Source organism: Trachypithecus francoisi, unplaced genomic scaffold (genome assembly GCF_009764315.1).
Source record: "Trachypithecus francoisi isolate TF-2019V2 unplaced genomic scaffold, Tfra_2.0 Lachesis_group7, whole genome shotgun sequence".
In the NCBI taxonomy this organism is placed as follows: Eukaryota; Metazoa; Chordata; class Mammalia; order Primates; family Cercopithecidae; genus Trachypithecus; species Trachypithecus francoisi.
This window is the reverse complement of record NW_022681472.1, coordinates 50480551-50503310: the sequence shown is the minus strand read 5'-3', so window position 1 is coordinate 50503310 and position 22760 is coordinate 50480551. Positions and strand designations below refer to the sequence as shown.

At 41.7% G+C, this 22760-nt stretch overlaps 1 protein-coding gene across 7 annotated transcripts in view; it reads right to left on the bottom strand.

The window, feature by feature from the left end:
* The window catches only part of ESRP1 (epithelial splicing regulatory protein 1), a 75767-nt gene that overhangs the window by 5759 nt on the left and 47248 nt on the right, over positions 1-22760 (bottom strand). For 2 of the 7 annotated variants that reach the window (XM_033203506.1, XM_033203507.1), the window contains exons 14-15: positions 10006-10156; positions 4988-5097 (exon numbers count right to left, since the gene is read on the bottom strand). The exons of 2 other annotated variants lie outside the window; for them this stretch is intronic. In XM_033203506.1, coding sequence (XP_033059397.1) covers positions 5023-5097; positions 10006-10156 — 226 coding nt within the window. In that variant the 3' untranslated portion in view covers positions 4988-5022. The remainder of the gene's footprint in view (positions 1-4987; positions 5098-10005; positions 10157-22760) is intronic. 3 more of the 7 variants (XM_033203508.1, XM_033203510.1, XM_033203511.1) reach the window with 2 other exon arrangements.

The window sequence follows — 22760 nt, the reverse complement described above, 5'->3', positions numbered from 1 at the left end:
AAACCCAAAAATAAACCCTATGTCCCTATGATTATTGTAATCACAACAGCAGAAGTTATGTATTAATATGAAACTTTAGTTTGTAAAACTTGTTTTCATTCGTTAACTCACGCTCTGTCGTCCAGGCTGGAGTGCAGTGGCACGATGACAGCTCACCGCAGCCTCGACCACCTGGGCTCAAGCCATCCTCCCACCTCAGCCTCCAGAGTAACTTGGACTATAGGTGTGCATGACAACACCTATCTTTAATCTTTTGTAGAGACGAGGTCTCACCACATTGCCCAGGCTACTCTTGAACTTCTAGGCTCAAGCAATCCTCCATGCACAGGCATGAGCTACCATGTACTAGCCAAAACATCATGAATAGATTTAAATCTGGGGGCTGATATTGCCTTTGAGACCTAACAAATACAAACCTTGGAACTTGGCCAGGCACAGTGGCTCATGCCTGTATCCAGCACTTTGAGAGGCTGAGGCAGGCAGATCACTTGAACCCAGAAGTTCAAGACCAGACTGGAGCAACATAGTGAGACCCTGTCTCTACAGGGACCAAAAAAAAAAAAAAAAGCCAGGCATGGCAGCCTACACCTGTAGACCCAGGTCCTCAGGGGCTGTGGTAGGAGGATTACTTGAGCTCAGTAGGTTGAGGCTGCAGTGATCCATGATCCTGCCCCTGCACTCCAGCCTGGATAACCCTGTCTCAAAACAAAAAACAAAAAACAAAAAACCTTGGAATATAACAGTAAGTAGAGAAAAACACCCTTTCTGGCCATCTGAGGAAGTATTTCTTCCAGCCAGACACCCAGTGTCTTTCCCAGAAAGGTTTGTGGGCATCTTGAATGGCTAAATGAGGCATATCTCCAACATCTCCAGTGATTCAGGGGGACAGTCAACACATGTTGGCTGGGTGGATGGGACAAGGCAAGAGAAGACAGAATAGTGTGACTTCTTTACCAGACCTCCTTGTGAGTGTCAGCTATGTTTACCTGATCCTATAGACAGCCATGAGATCGTTCTCTCAAATTTTTTATTTTTTTGAGACGGCGTCTCACTCTGTCACCCAGGCTGGAGTATAGTGGCATGATCTCGGCTTACTGCAACCTCCACCTCCCTGGTTCAAGCAATTCCCCTGCCTCAGCCTCCCAAGTAGCTGGGTTTACAGGCACATGCCACCACACCCAGCTAATTTTTTTCTATTTTTAGTAGAGATAGGGTTTCACCATGTTGGCCAAACTGGTCTCGAACTCCTGACCTCAGATGGTCCGCCTCCTTCAGCCTACCAAAGTGCTGGGATTACAGACATGAGCAACCGCACCTGGCTCTCTTAACATATTTTTTTTTGAGTCGGAGTCTTGCTCTGTCACCCAGACTGGAGAGCAGTGGCGCGATCTCAGCTCACTGCAAGCTCTGCCTCCTAGGTTCACGCCATTCTCCTGACTCAGCCTCCTGAGCAGCTGGGACTACAGGCGCCCACCACCATGCCCGGCTAATTTTTTGTATTTTTAGTAGAGATGGGTTTCACCGTGTTAGCCAGAATGGTCTCCATCTCCTGACCTCGTGATCCACCCGCCTTGGCCTCCCAAAGTGCTGGGATTACAGGCGTGAGCTACTGCGCCCGGCCCTTTAAATATATTTTTAAAAATATTGTTAGTTTCCTGTCACTGCTGTTACCATAAATTGGGTGGCATAAAATAAGAGGTATTCATTTTCTAACAATTCTGGAGGCCAGGAGTGAGAAATTGTGTCGGTGGGGCTGCGCATCCTCTGGAGGCTCCAGGGAGCACTCAGGTCCTTGCCTCTTCCAGCTGCTGGTAGCTGGGAACACTCCTGAGCTGTGTCAATGGCTCTCTCATCTCTGCCTCCCTGGTCACACTGCTGCCTCCTCTTCTGTATGTGTCTCTGATTTCCCTCTGCCTCTTTCTTACACAAGTGATTGTATCTAGGGACCAGCCAGATAATTCAGATCTACTTGTCCTCTTAAGAACCTCATTACAGCTTTTTCCATAGAAGGTAATAGTCGCAGGTTCCAGGGATCAGGACGTGGATATATCTCGGTGTTCACCATGCAGTCCACTGGAAGCACTTTGCCATGCTACTGTTTGGTTAACAGGAAAGAGTCCTCAGAACGAAGGCAGAAGGCCTGGATCTTTTTGTCAGCTTCATCATTAGCTGTATGACTTGCGGAAGTTGCCTAACCTCTCTGGGTTTCATTTCCTCATCTGTCAAATGGGCCCATGATGCCTTCTTGCAGGGTTATGCTGTGTCTCAAATGAAACTGTGGATGTAAGTACTTACAAAAGCATGAGCCGCTCGGTTATGATGATGAATTTGATACTGATAAGGAGGTGGTAAATATATATATATATAAAACAATACAAGGTTAAGGGGAAAGAAACAAGGTCCAAAATTGCATGAGGGTATGAGACGATGAAAGAAAGTATTTATTATGCTTGTTTCTGGATGGTGGGATTATTAGTGACTTCTTTATACCTGTCTCTCTGTTCCAAATTCTTTGCAATGAGCACCCAATACTTTTATAATCCTATCTCCTAGAGTTGGTAAGATAATTAAATGAGATAAATTATGCCAAGTATTTCACACAGTGATCTATCCTTTTTTTTGTTTTGAGACAGGGTCTTGCTCTTTGTCACCCAGGCTGGAGTGCAGTGGTGCAATCATGGCTCACTGCAGCCTTGACCTCCTGGGCTCAACTGACACTCCTACCTCAGCCTCCAGAGTGGCTGGGACTACAGGGAAATGTCACCACACCTCGGTAATTTTTTGTATTTTTTTGTAGTGACAGGGTTTCACCGTGTTGCCCAGGCTGGTCTCAAATTTCTAGAGCTTAAGTGATCTGCCCACCTCATTCTCCTAAGGTGCTGTGATTACAGGAATGAGCCACTGCTCTTAGCCTGATCTGTATTTTTAAAAATTTGTAATATAAAGGCACCTGACTTTATTATGATGAAAAGATGCAGACATCTGGATTTGAACACAGCACCCAATCTATTATTCTGTCATGACTCCAAATATATAAATATAGGGTAGAAAACTAGAGGTGGTGAGTAATGGTTCGTAGTCAGTTTAAGACATTTCTGGAGTAATGTCAAAAGCTTCCATTTCTAGTCATTTCTTATTCAGTATACTCATTTAAAAACATAGACTGTGTGTTAATCAAATTCATAGACAACATTGTGTTCAACAATGAACACATGAAAAGAAAATACGGACCAAAATGCATATCAACAGGCTAGAACAATGTGTTCTCACCACTGAGACAAAGACAAGAGAACACCCATTACCACTGCAAAGCATTCGTACGTGACACTCCTTGGTAGGACCAAGTATCCTGAAACCTCACCGAAAATGACAGATCTGAAAAAAATCTTCACTTCCAACTTAGAACTGGGGTTTCCATACTTCAGAGCAAAGGGCTAAGATGCAAATTCTTATTTCTCAATGATGATAAAGTATTGGCAACCTCATTTCCAGTTTAGAAACCACATGGTTAAAGCCCACAGGGTCCTCAGCCATGAAAATATTAACAGAATCGGGCATGCCAGCAGGCCAACTTCAGAAAACTCAACAATCAAAAATGAATAAAAACCAGTATCAATTCCTGAACACATCCCTACAACTACATCTCCCAAGAAGCCTCCAAGAATGCCAGTATCCTTTAAGAAAAGATTGTGGATTAATGGGGGTTGAGGAGAAACTGGACTCAAAACATTAATCTAGAAGACTATTTTCAAAGAAACTTATCAGGGTTCCTGTTGTCTACATTTAGTTCTAGAAAAGGAAAAAGACATGCAACAAAAAACCTTCCAATCATTTTGGATTAAAGCACATGTAAACGTATGCCCAAATCTACTTAAACACATAATGCTAAGTGAAATAAATAAGCCAGTTACCTAAGGACAAATCAATCTGCTTAGGACTACCTAGAATAGTCACATTCATAGAAACAAAGTAGAATGGTAGTTACCATAGGCTGGGGAGAAGGAGCAATGGAGAATTCTTGTTTCATGGGTACAGAATGTTAGTTTGAGAAAATGAGAAAGTTCTGGAGGTGGATGGCGGTACCTGGTTGCATGACAATGTAAATGTACACTTAATGCTACTGGACACTTTAAAATTATTGTTTTGTTGTGTATATTCTACAACAATCTTTTTAAAAGAGGAAACAGGAAAAATATACCCAATCCAAAAGAATCACTTCATGACTCAGTGATTATACTCCTGGGTACACACCAAAGATAATTAAAAACAGATATTCAAATAATTATACGTGAGTGCTCACATCAGCACCATTCACAATAGCCAGAAAGTGCAAACAATTAAAATGTCCATCAGTGGATAAATAAAATGTCATATGTCCATAAATGAAATATTATTCAGTCATAAAAACAAATGAAGCATTAACACGTGCTACAAGGGTGAACCTAAACAGACAAACACAGAAAAGGTCACATGTATGATTCCATTTATATGAAATATCCAGAATAGACAAATCCACAGAGACAGAAAGCAGATTAGTTGCCAGGAGCTATTGGGAGAGAAAACAGGCAGTGACAAAAATGTTTTAGAACTAAATTGAGGTAGTAGTTGCACAATTTAGTGAATGTACTAAAAACCACTGAGTTGTAAATGAGTTTAAAATGGTTAATTTTATGTTATGTAATTTTTACCTGAATTAAAAAAAAGAATACCCAACTCGTACTCCACATGGGAGATAGTAAATGAATGTCCAAAGGCAAAAGTCTTCCCTTGCCCCACAATAACAACTCTGATCCATTAATGTTGCTTAGATTCTATGTGCCTAGATGACAAACTTAATTCTAGTCTCCATTCCTTCCAGGATATCTGATATTTTACATTACACTGAAGAAAAGAAGGATTCTCTCAGTTGATTTCTAAATGCCTTCAGAATCTTAATCTCTATTTGTTTGGCCCTTTATAATTTAACTTGCACATCATAAAGCCTTACCTTCTTTTCTGAGGATGTTCTAACTGCTGGGGCCCTTAAATACAAACCCATTCTTTGGGTAGAGTCCTGGCCTGGTCATTTGTGTGTATAAGTCCATCCTCGGTTGCATACTAAAACGCAAGTTAAAACAAACAGGATCAAAAGACGGACAAACTGTCACTATGGATAATATTTCAACTAAACAGATCTACCAATGAAAGTATAGGACATTTAGATAGGAGGAAACAAACACAGGTATAAGCCATATACATATCTACTAACCCAAATCTTTATTTATTAACATGTTTAAATACCATAAGAATCCCTTCTAGGATGGATATTAGATTGAAAACATGGATTACACACACACACACACGGGACATTAGATTGAAAACATGGATTACACACACACACACACACATACATTGGTCTCTTAGGAGACCAATTTCTTTTTTTTTTTTTTTTTTTTTTTTGAGACGGAGTCTCGCTCTGCCACCCAGGCTGGAGTGCAGTGGCCGGATCTCAGCTCACTGCAAGCTCCGCCTCCCGGGTTTACATCATTCTCCTGCCTCAGCCTCCCGAGTAGCTGGGACTACAGGCGCCCGCCTTGTGGCCCGGCTAGTTTTTTGTATTTTTAAGTAGAGACAGGGTTTCACCGTGTTAGCCAGGATGGTCTCGATCTCCTGACCTCGTGATCCACCCGTCTCGGCCTCCCAAAGTGCTGGGATTACAGGCTTGAGCCACCGCACCCGGCCAGGAGACCAATTTCTTCAGATCTTGCATAGTACTGTTTTCACACTACTGCAAGTATGATTAAATATCAAATATTTGAGCACTAGTTATTTGCAAGGCATTGTACAATAAGCCCAGTACCCAGTATCTCCAAACAATGCAGTGAATTTTAGATAGCATTAGATATATTTGTAATATCAGTCTTATCCTCCCAGTAGGGCAGCAAGTAAAACTGCTAGGAGTGAGAGGTCCAAAGAAACCATCAGTACTTGAAGAGAAACAAAAACTCGCATCTATTGAAAATGTAAAAGGCATTGATGGTAAAGAGTAGTACAAAGAGCAAATGAAAATGTTAAAGGACTTGTGTAAGGATACCTGAGAGTCCATTCAGTATGAAAAAGTATTATCTAAAATATACACACGTTTCTTTTATGGACCAGAATGTTTGTAAATCCTTGGTCTTTCTGGCTTTACCTCCACCCCAGGTGAAGTATGGAAGACACAAAGAGTAGTTTTTTGTTTGTTTGTTTTGAGACAGAGTCTTGCTCTGGAGCAACCAGGTTGCCAGGAGCAACCGCACCTGGCCCTCTTAACATTTTTTTTTTTAATCGGGGTCTTGCTCTGTCACCCAGGCTGGAGTGCAATGTCGCATTCTCAGCTCAGTGCAACTTCTACCTTCTGGGTTCAATCACTTCTCCTGCCTCAGCCTCCTGAGTAGCTGGGACTACAGGGGTGCACCACCATGCGTGGCTTTTTGTATTTTTAGTAGAGACAGGGTTTCACCATGTTGGCTGGGCTGGTCTTGAACTCCTGGCCTCAGGTGATCCACCCGCCTCGGCCTCCCAATGTGCTGGGATTACAGGTGTAATCCCAGGCCTAGAGTAGTTTTATGTAAGAAATTTTGTTTTGAGACAGGGTCTTGCTCTTTGTTATCCAGGCTGGAGTGCAGTGGTGCAATCATGGCTCACTGCAGCCTTGACCTCCTGGGCCCCTGCGCCTGGCCTAGAGTAGTTTTATGTAAGAAATTTTGTTAAAGGTTGGAGGAAAATACATAAAAAATTATATTTAAAGATAATTTATAAAATTATATATGCCATTATTACATCAAGATATGTATTTTTAAGAGACAGAGAGACCATCAAATTTCTTCAGCTTCAGAATACATAGAAAAGAGAAAAACAGGCCAGGTGCGGTGGCTCATGCCTGTAATCCGAGCACTTTGGGATGCTGAGGCAGGCAGGTCACGAGGTCAGGAGTTCAAGACCAGCCTGGCCAGCATGGTGAAACCCTGTCTCTACTAAAAAAATACAAAATATTAGCTGGGCATGGTGGCACGCGTGTAATCCCAGCTACTTGAGAGGCTGAGGCAGGAGAATTGCTTGAACCCAGGAGGCGGAGGTTGCAGTGAGCCGAGATTGCGCCACTGCACTCCAGCCTGGGTGACAGAGCAAGACTCCGTCTCAAAAAAAAAAAAAAAAAAGAGAGAGAGAGAAAAAAAGAAATTTTATTTACTCAACCAATTATTGCCTGGATATTTGCTTAGTTATATAGTTATTATATAATTATATAAAATAACTAGAAATAAAATTAAAACCTCCCATTAAGCCAGCAACAGCAATATATGCACTCTAGGTAAACACACATTACACTTCAGTGAACAGTTTTTAAAAAATGTCATCCACTGATTTTATCATCTTGATTGCCAAATCTAAAGAAGATGGAACCCCATAGTGAATTTAACTGAGAACACGAAACAAGAAGGCATGGACTCTTCAAGATAGTAGAAAATACGCGTTTTATGTAAGAATGATACAAAATTGGTTTAGGTGTAAAGATTTTTGAGTGCATGCATTATGACTGCCTCAAAGCTCAGATTACTGAAGATATCAGAATAATCTGATAGGTTGAATTAGATAACTGAAGTTCCTATGTAATCCCAACTCACTGTTCCAGTTCATAAATTCCAAGCACTTCAGAAATGAAGGCCAAATGCCTTGAGATGAAATAATATTGCATAATTGTTATGTTTCTGGTTATACTGGACAACTCTATTCCAACTTTGAATGGTTCTAAGAAGTTACTAAAAAGAAAAACTGCTACAGATTGAAGTTACGTTATCTCAGTTTTGAAGAATGTGAATCTTTTAGTCATAAACATAGAAATAATCCCTATTGCATGGTTGTGGTAAAATAAACACCCACAAATGCCAGCCATGACACTTTTTTTCTGAGATGGAGTCTCGCTCTGTCACTCAGGCTGGAGTGCAATGGCGTGATCTTGGCTCACTGTAACCTCAGCCTCCTGGGTTGAAGCGATTCTCCTGCCTCAGCCTCCTGAGTAGCTGGGACTACAGGCGAATGCCACCATGCTCGGCTAGTTTTTGTATTTTTAGTAGAGACAGGGTTTCATGTTGGTCAGGCTGTTCTCGAACTCCTGACTTCAAGTGATCCACCTGCCTCAGTCTCCCAAAGTGCTGGGATTACAGGTGCAAGCCACCATGCCCAGCCGACACTCTTAATAATAAAGAGCAATTTTGCTTCATCTCATTACTAATTTATATGTAAGGCAACCTAATTCTATTCAGTGTGAATGTAAAAGTTTGTTAGTCTAACAAGTGAAAAAGAAACTAATTCAGCTGAGTACTAAAACCTGAAACTTTCTTTGAACTTTCTTTACTAGGAAAACAATGGAAAAAATAAAATACATGTCAAAATGTTTTCTCCATAATAAGCAATCTTTTCAATAAGTTTTCAGTAAAATCTTCCTTTCATAATCTAATGAATCAGACAGGAAGTTTAAAAAGTAATCTTTTTTTTTTTTTTGAGACAGAGTCTCGCTCTGTCACCCAGGCTGGAGTGCAGTTGCGCAATCTCAGCTCACTGCAAGCTCTGCCTCCTAGGTTCACGCCATTGTCCTGCCTCAGCCTCCCAAGCAGCTAGAACTACAGGTACCTGCTACCATGCCTGGCTAATTTTTTTGTATTATTTTTAGTAGAGACAGCGTTTTATTAGCCAGGATGGCCTCGATTTAATGACCTCGTGATCCACCTGCCTCAGCCTCCCAAAGTGCTGGGATTACAGGCATGAGCTACCACAACCAGCCGAAAAAGTAACTTTTTAATCCCTTTCAAAGTCTTCTAAAGGCAGCAAAATTGCTAAGGGAGGAGTATCTACTGACCCCCACTTTCCTTCAGCTTTTCACTATGAGCCATAGATTTTCTTTGTCAGAAAGTGTCCTTTGTATGTTTAAAAGCCCCTGAGAAAATGATAGCCACTTGGTAGGTTTGGGTCGGTAGCATCACCCCTGAGATAATTTTAGCTGAGATCACAGTCCTCCATGACTCATAGATGCCAAGCTCGTAAACCCATTGTAATCATCAATTAGCCTCTACAGACACAACCCTTGTAATGCTGTACTGAAAATGCTCACGGGCTACTTTAGAATGTGACTATTATTCCGAAAACAGCTTCTCAACTCTAAAGACTCAAGCAAAGTTCAGATCCAGGAGAAAAGAGGACAATTTTTGCTATTGACACAATAAAAAGACTGTAAGTCACTTAGTTTTTAGACATGGCAGGAAAGAAGGAATTCAAGACTTAGGTAATTACATGACTTGAGGAAAGAAAGGTATCTGCTTAGATGGGATGACAATGTTTACTGTTAAAGAACTCTTAACTAAAAGTCATCTCATTCTTTAGCATATTTGAGAAAACAGCTGATGGACACAGACTGAGGTAGAAAAAACTGCCAAGAGCAAACATTAGCATCACAAGAATAAATATGAAAGGCTCGCCAAACACCTGAGAGCTCATTCTGAGGTGTTACCACTTAAAGACTCATGAGTCTCCTAGGAGTTAGGCAATTTTTTTTTTCTTCAGGTTATCCAGAGGCCTCTGACCATGTTTAAATACTCACCTTTAAAATCCATGTTTAAGTACTTATTGGTTTAGTCAAGGATTTGACACTTGACTTTGAATAAAACCCCTTAGCCAATCCTATTCTAGATGTAAACACTCATACTGCTGCATGCCCTCAAGAGCTTTCCCAAAGTAGCTCACTTTTCAAAAAATAACTAAAAGATTAAGTTGGAAGACTTAAGACAGCATGGAAAAGCCTTAATTTTTGACAAGGGGATGAGTCTGAAGTTGGTCCCCACAGTGACTCCAGATCTATTTGTTTCCATAAGCAAATTCATTAGCATATATACACACGCGAGTTTCATAGAATCTGTTTCTTTCCTGGCTGCATTCTTTAGGCAATTCAACTTAATAAGGGCACTGAGAATTATTCTCCTTCAAGCTACTGACCTGGTAACCTTGGAAGAAGTTAAGAATTTCCTTAACTCCAGTATTGTAGGCCAGGCCCTGCATTCTGACCACCGTGCCAGGCTGTGGAGGGACACCGCTAAGATTAGCAGCTGTAGGGAAGTAGCCAAGACTATTAGGCGAACCTGGGGGGCTAAAGGAAGAGAAAGCACAGTGAACCAATAGGAATAGACAATGTTGAATACTTACTATAAAAACATTAGTTACTTAAGGAAACAGAATTTCTCAAGGCAACCTTTCTTATACTTCTCAGAGCTGTCTTTCCTAAGACAGGTGAAAACACCACAGCAGTTCTGTCTCACATTACCACGAAAGCCAAAAGTTGAAAGGCAGTGAGATTAGAGCTTAGTGCAGAATTACATACAGGGCTTCTTCACATCCCTGAGATTCTTAAGAGGCGAGGAAGGACAGAAGTAAGCCTCATGTTAACTCCACCACAAAGCACCACTTCCGAGGCCCAGCTCTCTGATGATTCACAGGCTAGCTACCAGGAACACTAAGGCATGAAGAGGCACGCAAACAAAGAACTAATGGGAACCACAGCCACGGAGACCAAAAGTATCCAAAGTGATTGCACCAAAGAATAGACTGTTCTACCCATATGAGCATGAGGAATAGCACAGCAATACTACAGCAAATCAAAGTACTAGAGTGCCCATTAGTTATATTTTCTTGCCTTTTTAAAAATAGGGGTGGGGAAGTTGGAAGGGATACATAAAAAATTAAATCAATCACCATTAACACAAGGGAGAAAATTGATCAATGGGTCTTCAGGTATATCTACAACCATAACCTCCAAGGAACACCAGCCAAGTGAACACTCAACTTTATGTGACATCTCGAGTCATTACCATATTATGCAATTAGTTTCACCCTGTTCCCACCCAGTCTGTTTTCTACCTAAATTGGTGGCCATTAAAAAATTATTTTTATTACACAATTCATATCACATATGCAGTTTAATATAATTAAAACTCATAATTGAAAATATATACGGAATTTTAAAAAAGTCATTAGCCTAAAGAGTAATATAGACTCACAACTTAGGATTATTAACCTTTATTCATCTTTCTGGGTTGGTAATTGTCCCATTTCAAAGATAAACACATAACAGAAAGGACTAAAAGTCTTTGAGATTATCTAGCATACCTAATCCTACCAGATGGCTTAATGAGAATGGAGTCAGTTGTGCCTCCAGTCCCAGACTCTGTCTCTAATTAGCACAGCTACCTTGAGTAAGTCACTTAAATTCTTCATTTGCTAACTGGGGGGTGATCAGCACTTTCCTAGTTTCACAGAACTGCTCTTCAGCTTCAGTGACTTAACATATCAAATTACTTCATAAACAATTAATGCTGTAACATTACTTCATTCTTGCTATTTTCATCATCACCATATTTAATTATTTTAAAAACAATGGGAGCCTGAAACTATTACTTGACATTAAGCTGCCCTTAACCTATTATGTTGCTAAAGCAGAGGTCTTTAACTAATTTGCAAGTAAGAATCACCAGGGCTCTAATCCATCTTTTTTTTTTTTTTTTTTTTTGAGACGGAGTCTCGCTCTGTCGCCCAGGCTGGAGTGCAGTGGCCAGATCTCAGCTCACTGCAAGCTCCGCCTCCCGGGTTCACGCCATTCTCCTGCCTCAGCCTCCCGAGTAGCTGGGACTACAGGCGCCCGCCACCGCGCCCGGCTAGTTTTTTGTATTTTTTTAGTAGAGACGGGGTTTCACTGTGTTAGCCAGGATGGTCTCGATCTCCTAATCCATCTTGAATTAATCTTCGTATAAGGAGTAAGGAAAGGATCCAGTTTCAGCTTTCTACTTATGGCTAGCCAATTTTCCCAGCACCATTTATTAAATAGGGAATCCTTTCCCCATTTCTTGTTTCTCTCAGGTTTGTCAAAGATCAGATGGCTGTAAATGTTAGACCTAATACCATAAAAACCCTAGAAGAAAACCTAGGTAGTACCATTCAGGACATAGGCATGGGCAAGGACTTCATGTCTAAAACACCAAAAGCAACGGCAGCAAAAGCCAAAATTGATAAATGGGATCTAATTAAACTAAAGAGCTTCTGCACAGCAAAAGAAACTACCATCAGAGTGAACAGGCAACCTACAGAATGGGAGAAAATTTTTGCAATCTACTCATCTGACAAAGGACTAATATCCAGAATCTACAAAGAACTCAAACAAATATACAAGAAAAAAAAACCCCATCAAAAAGTGGGCAAAGGATATGAACAGACATTTCTCAAAAGAAGACATTCATACAGCTAACAGACACATGAAAAAATGCTCATCATCACTCGCCATCAGAGAAATGCAAATCAAAACCACAATGAGATACCATCTCACACCAGTTAGAATGGCAATCATTAAAAAGTCAGGAAACAACAGGTGTTGGAGAGGATGTGGAGAAATAGGAACACTTTTACACTGTTGGTGGGATTGTAAACTAGTTCAACCATTATGGAAAACAGTATGGTGATTCCTCAAGGATCTAGAACTAGATGTACCATATGACCCAGCCATCCCACTACTGGGTATATACCCAAAGGATTATAAATCATGCTGCTATAAAGACACATGCACACGTATCTTGATTGCGGCACTATTCACAATAGCAAAGACTTGGAATCATCCCAAATGTCCATCTGTGACAGACTGGATTAAGAAAATGTGGCACATATACACCATGGGATACTATGCAGCCATAAAAAAGGATGAGTTTGCGTCCTTTGTAGGGACATGGATGCAGCTGGAAACCATCATTCTTAGCAAACTATCACAAGAACAGAAAACCAAACACCACATGTTCTCACTCATAGGTGGGAACTGAACGAGATCACTTGGACTCCGGAAGGGGAACATCACACACTGGGGCCTATCATGGGGAGGGGGGAGGGGGGAGGGATTGCATTGGGAGTTATACATGATATAAATGATGAATTGATGGGTGCTGTCGAGTTGATGGGTGCAGCACACCAACATGGCATAAGTATACATATGTAACAAACCTGCACGTTATGCACATGTACCCTAGAACTTAAAGTATAATAAAAAAATTAATTAATTAATTAATTAATTTAAAAAAAAAAAATCACCAGGGGAGTTTTTGGGTTGTTTTTTAAACAACTCTCTGTTATGAGATACTACCCCAACAAATTAAAAACTAGAAACTCGGCCGGGCGCGGTGGCTTAAGCCTGTAATCCCAGCACTTTGGGAGGCCGAGACGGGCGGATCACGAGGTCAGGAGATCAAGACCATCCTGGCTAACACGGTGAAACCCCGTCTCTACTAAAAAATACAAAAAACTAGCCGGGCGAGGTGGTGGGCGCCTGTAGTCCCAGCTACTCGGGAGGCTAAGGCAGGAGAATGGCATAAACCTGGGAGGCAGAGCTTGCAGTGAGCTGAGATCCGGCCACTGCGCTCCAGCCTGGGCGACAGAGCGAGACTCGGAGTCTCAAAAAACAAACAAACAAACAAAAAACCTAGAAACTCAAGAGAGCAAAACCCAGATATTGATATAAATATATTTTAAAGGCTACTAAGTGATCATAATGTGAGATTTTAAGTCAATTTATGGGCAACTATGAGACTAGAGAAAGAAGAAATGCTAAACTTTTGGTCTGAGTAGGACATTAGCCACTATTCAGCCATACCTCTTCATTTTCACAGAGGCAGAAACAGAAGCTAAGAGTTTAAGATCTTCTTCTATAAATTAAGTCTGAGGTCTCTAGTACTCTCAAAATATAATCAAGATAAAACCAGCCAAAGTAAATGTTGCACAACTAGAAATTTAAAGTTATAAATGACAATTATATTCCACATCTAAAGTACCATCTATTCTGATGAGGCTTAAATACAACACAATTTGGATTTTACCCTTATTTTTCACAACTATGATAACCTGCTGTATACAAGGAACCATAAGAAAAATTTAAAAAGTCATATCTACCTGACAGGGCATGAGAGTAAGAATTTTTCATCAGCCTAAATCCTAGGCGGGGCAGAGTGGCTCATACCTGTGATCCCAGCACTTTGGGAGGCCAAGGCGGGCAGATCACTTGAGGCCAGGAGTTCGAGACCAGCCTAGCCGACATGGTGAAATCCCATCTCCACTAAAAATACAAAAAAAAAAAAAAAAAAGAGAAAATTAGCCAGGGATGGTAGCTCAGGGAAGCGAAAGCAGGTGATCATTTGAGGCCAGGAATTTGAGACCAGCCTGGCCAACATGGTAAAATCCTGTCTCTAATTAAAACAACAAAAAAAATTAGGTCGGGTGTAGTGGTTCGTGCCCGTAATCCCAGCACTTTGGGAGGGCAAGGTGGGTGGATCACGAGGTCAGGAGATCAAGAACATCCCAGTTAACACAGTGAAACCCCGTCTCTACTAAAAAATACAAAATTTAGCCAGGCATGGTGGCGGGTGACCGTAGTCCCAGCTACTCAGGAGGCTGAGGCAGGACAATGGCGTGAACCTGGGAGTCAGAGCTTTCAGTGAGCTGAGATTGTGCCACTGCACTCCAGCCTGGGCGACAGAGTGAGACTCCATCTCAAAAAAAAAAAAAAAAATTAGCCAGGCATGGTAGCACATGCCTGTGATTCCAGCTGCTTGGGAGGCTGAGGCACACTTGAACCCAGGAGGCAGAGGTTGTAGTGAGCCAAGATTTGCTGCACTCCAGCCTGGGCAACAAAGTGAGACTCTGTTTCAAAACAAAAAACCCCTAAATTCTAGATTTTAAGGTCTTTTGTAGATTACTGAAATAAGAATCAGCAATAATTTACATTATAAAAATGACAAGATAAAGACAAATATGAACTTATATGTAGAAAAATAAAGAATTTACTAAAAAACTACTAGGTCGAGTAAGCCAGTTCAGCAAGGTTACATAAGATCAATACAGAAAATAAATCAACTGCATTTCTATACACTACAACCACCAAAAATCAAACAATTCTATTCACTATAGCATCAAAAATAGAAAAGCATTTAAAAGTTCAAGACTTGCACACTGAAAATTACAAAACATTGTTAAAACAAAAAATCATCTAAATAAATGGAAAGGCAGCCCATGTTCATAAATATAATTTTTTTTTGAGACTGAGTCTTGCTGTCACCCAGGCTGGAGTGCAGTGGTTCGATCTTAGCTCACTACAATATCCGCCTCCCGGGTTCAAGCAATTCTCATGCCTCAGCCTTCCAAGTACCTGGGATTACAAGCATGTGCCATCACATCCGGCTAATTTTTGTATTTTCAGTAGAGACAGGGTTTCCCATGTTGGCCAGGCTGGTCTCAAACTACTGGTGGCTTCAAGTGATCTGCCCACCTCAGCCTCCCAAAGTACTGGGATTACAGGCATGAGCCACCATGCCTGGGCAAGACTTAATATTGTTAAAATGGCCATACCACCAAATTGACCTACAGATGCAATGAAATAACTATCAAAATTCCAGCTGTCTTTCGTACAGAAATTGACAAAACTGAACCTAAAATGTATATGGAAATAAAAAGGATCCAGAATAGTCAACAAAGAAAAATTAGGACTTTTTCTTCACAAATTCAAAACGTACTACAAAGCTACAGCAATCACAATAGTATAGTACTAGCATAAGGAGAGGCATATAGACCCACGGAATGCAATTGAGAGAACAGAAATAAACCTTTACACTTATTATCAATTGGTTTTGTTTTTGTCTGTTGAGGGATTTTTTTTTGAGGAGGGGGGGAGTTTCACCATGTTAGCCAGGATGGTCTCGATCTCCTGACCTCACCATCTGCCCGTCTCGGCCTCCCAAAGTGCCAGGATTACAGGCGTGAGCCACCACACCTGGCTGTTGAGGAATTTTATTTGTTTATATTATATCCCCAAGAAGATGAATCCCAGGGTTTTTTCTCCCATATGTTTTCATCGTGCTTCTTCATGGTCTGTAATGCCAGCCCAAGTTGTCAGTATAATGAAACCAAACTGATGACACGGAAGCAGATAATTCTGTCACTTTTCTAGAACTTTGAGTTGCACATGAAATCGGAGGATGATCACACTTGTTTAACTTGCCTGTGAGGTTCACAACAATTTCCCCAGCTCTGATCTCAATGACTTCAAATTCGCCATTGTAACCATGCTTCATCATCAGTCAGAAACTGGACAATAACACTGGGGCACAGCCTTCTAAGAACCTGATGTTTGCCTTTCTTTTTGACATTGTTGATGCTCTTAAGAGCAATGGTCAGGACATTCATGTGCACCATTCTGATGGCACAAAAAGAGCTAGTCATAGATTTTTGATAAGAGTTACTAGAACACAAATTGATGTGGAAAGAGGTGTTTTCAATAAATGGTGCTGGAACAATGGACTATCAACACATAAAAGGATGACTTTTTTTCTAAAGGGATGATTTTAGACCCCTACCTCACACCACACAAAAAATTAACTCAAATCGAATTATACCTAAACCTAAGAGTTAAAACTACAAAACACTTACAAAACATAGTAGTAAATCTTTGTGACCTTGGGTTAGATATCACACCAAAAGTGTAAGGGAAAAAAGAACAACTTAACTATCAAAATTAAAAACTTTTAGACTTTAAAGGACACTATCAAGAAAATGAAAAGACAACCTACAGAATCGGAGAAAATATTTGTAAATGATGTCTTATAAGATTTCATATTGGCTGGGCGCGGTGGCTCAAGCCTGTAATCCCAGCACTTTGGGAGGCCAAGACGGGTGGATCACGAGGTCAGGAGATGGAGACCATCCTGGCTAACACGGTGAAACCCCATCTCTACTAAAAAAAATACAAAAAACTAGCCGGGCAAGGTGGCAGGCACCTGTAGTCCCAGCTATTCGGGAGGCTGAGGCAGGAGAATGGCGTAAACCCGGGAGGCGGAGCTTGCAGTGAGCTGAGATCCGGCCACTGCACTCCAGCCTGGGGGACAGAGCCAGACTCCGTCTCAAAAAAAAAAAAAAAAAAAAGATTTCATATTTAGAATATATGAAAAAAATTTACAAGTGAAAATAATCCAACTTAAAAATGTGCAAAGGATTTGAGTAGACATTTCTTCAAAGATGTGCAAATAGCTAAGATTCACATATAAAGATTCTCAAAACCAATGTTCATTAAGGAAATGCAAATCAAAACCATGAGATAGCAAACTCACACCCAAGACAATGGGTAAAATTAAAGACAGTAAGGTCCGGGCACGGTGGCTCAAGCCTGTAATCTCAGTACTTTGGGAGGCCGAGACGGGTGGATCACGAGGTCAGGAGATCGAGACCATCCTGGCGAACACAGTGAAATCCCGTCTCTACTAAAAAATACAAAAAACTAGCCGGGTGAGGTGGCGGGCACCTGTAGTCCCAGCTACTCGGGAGGCTGAGCCAGGAGAATGGCGTAAACCCGGGAGGCGGAGCTTGCAGTGAGCTGAGATCCGGCCACTACACTCCAGCCCGGGCAACAGAGCAAGACTCCGTCCCAAAAAAAAAAAAAAAAAAAAAAAGAACCTTCATATGTTGTTAGTGGAAATGTCAAATGGTGAAGCCATTTTGGAAAACTTTTTTTTTTTTTTGAGACAGAGTCTCACTCTGTTGCCCAGGCTGGAGTGCAGTGGTGCAATCTCAGCTCACTGCAAGCTCTGCCTCCTGAGTTCATGCCATTCTCCTGCCTCAGCCTCCTGAGTAGCTGGACCCCCCACCACACCCGGCTAATTTTTTTGTATTTTCAGTAGAGACGGGGTTTCACCGTGTTAGCCAGGAGGTTCTCAATCTCCTGACCTCGTGATTCGCCTGCCTTGGCCTCCCAAAGTGTTGGGATTACAGGCATGAGCCACAGTACCCAGCTGGTTGGCAATTTCTTGAAAGCTAAAGTTACTGTATTATCCAGCAATTCCACTTCTAGCATATACCCAAGAAAACTGAGAACCTATGTCCACACACAAACATGAATGCAAATGTTTGAAGTAGTATTCTTAATAGCCAAAAAGTGTAAACTACTCTAAATAGCTATCAACTGATGAATGGATAAACCAAATGTGGTATGGCTCTACAACGATTATTTCACCATAAAAGGGATGATATATGTTACAATATGAATGAAACTGAAACATTATCTAGAACAGGAAAATCTATAGAAATAGAAAATGGATTGATAGTTGTTTAGGGATGAGGAGAGGGGTCAGTGAAGAGATAGAGGACAGGCAAATGGGAGTTTCTAACTAATGGGCATAAGGTTTCTTTTTGGAATGACGTAATATTCTAAAATTAGACTGTTACATGATTACCTATAGATTGTAAAATTACTCTACAATTGTAAATTTTGGAACTCTGTAAATATACTAAAAATGACCGAACACTTAAAATAGGTGAATTTTATCAAATTACCTCAAAGCTGTAATAAAAATCATGTGTATTGACTTTATGGCACTAGTTTAGAGAAATATAAGGATTAAGCACAAAATTTTCTAATTGCACGACAAGTAAGAATAAAAAGTTCATAAAAAAGTGCTATGCCAATTAGTAACTCATCTAAAGTTATGTTCAATAATGTCACTGTTTTAGATTGTTACCTCCATTATACCTTTATATTTCAGATTCTCAATTGCCCAGTATTTATTAAATATCATATATACATGGTGTCAATAACGTAACTTGTACTCAAAAGATATAAAAGTTCAAAAATTGACAGGACGACAGAGGAACTGAAGGGTTAGGGACAAATGACCAAGTCAATGTAGCAGTGTATTCAAAGGTTCTACAGTTTTGGAGACTATACCACATCAAATAAACTAACAAGGAGACTGTCCTTGAGCTGGATAAGCAACCGTAGGGTTGCCTGAACAAAGAGCTGAAGGGATGTGAGGAAATGAAGGGAAAGAAAATAATACTAGAGGGGCTTTTCTAAAGGCTTGTATCCAGAAAACTGTTAGAGCATCATAGTTGCAAAGACATTAATTACTTAGGATCACAGCCAAGGCTCCTTCAGTAAGCTGCACCAAGATCATGTTAGGAAATTACTGAATGAGGCCGGGCGCGGTGGCTCAAGCCTGTAATCCCAGCACTTTGGGAGGCCGAGACGGGTGGATCACGAGGTCAGGAGATCGAGACCATCCTGGCTAACATGGTGAAACCCCGTCTCTACTAAAAAAATACAAAAAAACTAGCCGGGTGAGGTGGCGGGCGCCTGTAGTCCCAGCTACTTGGGAGGCTGAGGCAGGAGAATGGCGTAAACCCGGGAGGCGGAGCTTGCAGTGAGCTAAGATCCAGCCACTGCACTCCAGCCTGGGCAAGAGCAAGACTCCGTCTCAAAAAAAAAAAAAAAAAAAAAAAAGGAAATTACTGAATGAAATACATGAGTTAATATATTATAAAGTTGTCGAAGACTTCCTCCACTGCAGCACGTAATATCCTCTGTACATATATAGGTAACATAGGCCAGCCGTGGTGGCTCATGCCTGTAATCCCAGCAATATGGGAGGCCGAGGTGGGTGGATCACTTGAGGTCAGGAGTTCGAAGCCAGTCTGGCCAACATGGCAAAACCTGTCTCTACTAAAAATACAAAAATTAGCCAGGGTAGTGGGTGCTGCAGGAGACTGAGGCAGGAGAATCGGTTGAACCCAGGGGCCAGAGGTTGCAGTGAGCCGAGATCACAACACTGCACTCCAGCCTGGGTGACAAAGGGAGACTCTGTCTCAAACAAAACAACATATATAGGTATTAAGTTTTTCCAAACACAATGTAAATAAAAATTCCATTTCCCTGATAAGTTATGATCTTTTCCTTTAAAATTACGAATTTTACCAATCTTCCTTTGCTTTGACTACCTGCTTCCAGCCCATTGTTTTGTTTTTGTTGGTTTTTTTTTGAGATTCTGTCTCCCTGTCACCCAGGCTGGAGTACAGTGGCACGATCTGCAACTTCCATCTTTCATATTCATGCCATTCTCCTGCCTCAGCCTCCCAAATAGCTGGGATTACAGGCATCTGCCACCATGCCTGGCTAATTTTTTAATTTTTTCAGAGATGGAGTTTTGCCACGTTGGCCAGGATGGTCTTGAACTCCTAACCTCAGGTGATCTGCTCTCCTCAGCCTCCCAAAGTGCTGGGATTACAGAGCCATCATGCCCAACCCTATTGTTTTGTTTTGCTGAGACAGGGTCTCACTGTCAACTAGACTAGAGTGCAGTGGCACAATCACAGTTCCCTGCAGTCTCAAGCTCCCGCACAGTCCATTGGTATGCCAATATCAATTTAATTGGCCAAGATTCTGTTATCCACAAATTTCTCCCTACTCTATATTTTCCAGACCCTAATATATATATTGTCTAGTTTTATAATATACAGTGTAGCCTAATAAATCATATAAAATTGTATGTAAAACAAGATATGAACATACTGGATGCCAAGATGCCCACCACATCAACATACTCATATACTATATTGATAACAAGACTTTTTTTTTTTTTTTGAGGCGGAGTCTTGCTCTGTCACCCAGGCTGGAGTGCAGTGGCGGATCTCAGCTCACTGCAAGCTCTGCCTCCCGGGTTCCCGCCATTCTCCTGCCTCAGCCTCCCAAGTAGCTGGGACTACAGGCGCCCGCCACCTCGCCCGGCTAGTTTTTTTTTTTTGTATTTTTAGTAGAGACGGGGTTTCACTGTGTTCGCCAGGATGGTCTCGATCTCCTGACCTTGTGATCCGCCCGTCTTGGCCTCCCAAAGTGCTGGGATTACAGGCTTGAGCCACCGCGCCCGGCCGATAACAAGACTTATAATACTCTTCCTCCATTTAATAATTACAAAGTACAAACATTGGTAATACTAATTAATGTTATCAGGTGATTTTCTGAAATAAAGGTAGTCAGAAGTATGAGTGTATTAATATTCACAATTTGAGGATTTGCCATATATAATGTGGCTTTTTTTTTTTTTTTTAAGAGACAGGCTTGTGCTGTCTCCCAGGGCTGGAGAGCAGTGGCAGGATTACAGCTCATTGCAGCTTCAATCTCCAGGCTCAAGCAATCCTCTAGCCTCAGCCTCCCATGTAGCTGGGACTACAAGTGGGCAAGTGGGTGCCACCATCCCAACATAAAAAATAATTTTTCGTATGCCCAGGATAGTCTCTAACTCCTGGGCTCAAACGATCCTCCCACCTTGGCCTCCTAAATTTCTGGGATTACAGGCGTGAGCCACCACGCCCTGCGGACTTGCCATAATTTCTCTAAAAAAGAGAGGCCAGGCTGGGCGCGGCGGCTCACACCTATAATCCTAGCACTTTGGGAGGCTGAGGTGGGTGGATCACGAGGTCAGGAGATTGAGACCATCCTGGCTAATGCAGTGAAACCCTGTCTCTACTAAAAATACAAAAAATTAGCCGGGTGGGCCGGGCGCGGTGGCTCAAGCCTGTAATCCCAGCACTTTGGGAGGCCGAGACGGGCGGATCACGAGGTCAGGAGATCGAGACCATCCTGGCTAACACGGTGAAACCCCGTCTCTACTAAAAATACAAAAAAACTAGCCGGGCGAAGTGGCGGGCGCCTGTAGTCCCAGCTACTCGGGAGGCTGAGGCAGGAGAATGGCGTAAACCCGGGAGGCGGAGCTTGCAGTGAGCTGAGATTCGGCCACTGCACTCCAGTCCGGGCGACAGAGCGAGACTCCGCCTCAAAAAAAAAAAAAAAAAAAAAAAAAAAAAAAAATTAGCCGGGTGTGATGGCAGTCGCCTGTAGTCCCAGCTACTCAGGAGGCTGAGGCAGGAGAATGGCATGAACCCGGGAGGCAGAGCTTGCAGTGAGCCGAGACCACGCCACTGTACTCCAGCCAGGGTGACAGAGCGAGACGACGTCAAAAAAAAAAAAAAAAAAAAAGAGAGGCCAAAGTATCATATGTATGGTTAGAGAAATGGATTAAGTGGGAAGATTAGAGAATTACATTCTCCCCTCTGAATCACGGGCTACATATTGTTTCATATTTTTGAGAAACCCTGCAGAAAAATCTAATTTCCACTGCTTTGCAAAATGACTGCACAGAACCATTTTATCAACATTAACATCCCTAGTGTTATAAATACCACATATTTGGAAGTAACTGGAGACATACTGTTTCAATCTTTGCCAGAGTAAAACCTAAAGTCAATTTTCACGTAGGAAACCTTTAAACTGACTTTAAATTTCATCTGAAATTAACAAGGTTAACTTTTCAAGGTTCTTCATGGATTTAATAACTACAGCAGTCTATGGACTGATGACTACCTCTGGACCCTGGATTTCTGTTAGTGCTCCTAAAAGTCCATACAGGCTTCTACGGGCCTGTGTTTCTACCGCTCAGAGAAAAGTCTAAGGAACCAAATAAATAGGAAAACACTTTGGCACAAATGAATAAATCTTCCAAGAATCTATTTTACCCAAATACCTGGCAAATTTATATGCTGCCAAAAAAATTTGGCAACTAAACTTAAATTTACCCCAAGGCTAGGCGCAGTGGCTCACGCCTATAATCCCAGCACTTAGGGAGGCTGAGGCGGGTGGAGCACCTCAGGCTGGAAGTTCAAGATGGGCCTGACCAAATGGAAAAAACCCATCTCTACTAAAAATACAAAATTAGCTGGGCATGGTGGCGCATGCCTGTAATCCCAGCTACTCGAGAGGCTGAGGCAAGAGAATTGCTTGAACCTGGGAGGCGGAGGTTGTGGTGAGCTGAGATCACACCATTGCACTCCAGCCTGGGCAATAAGAGCAAAAC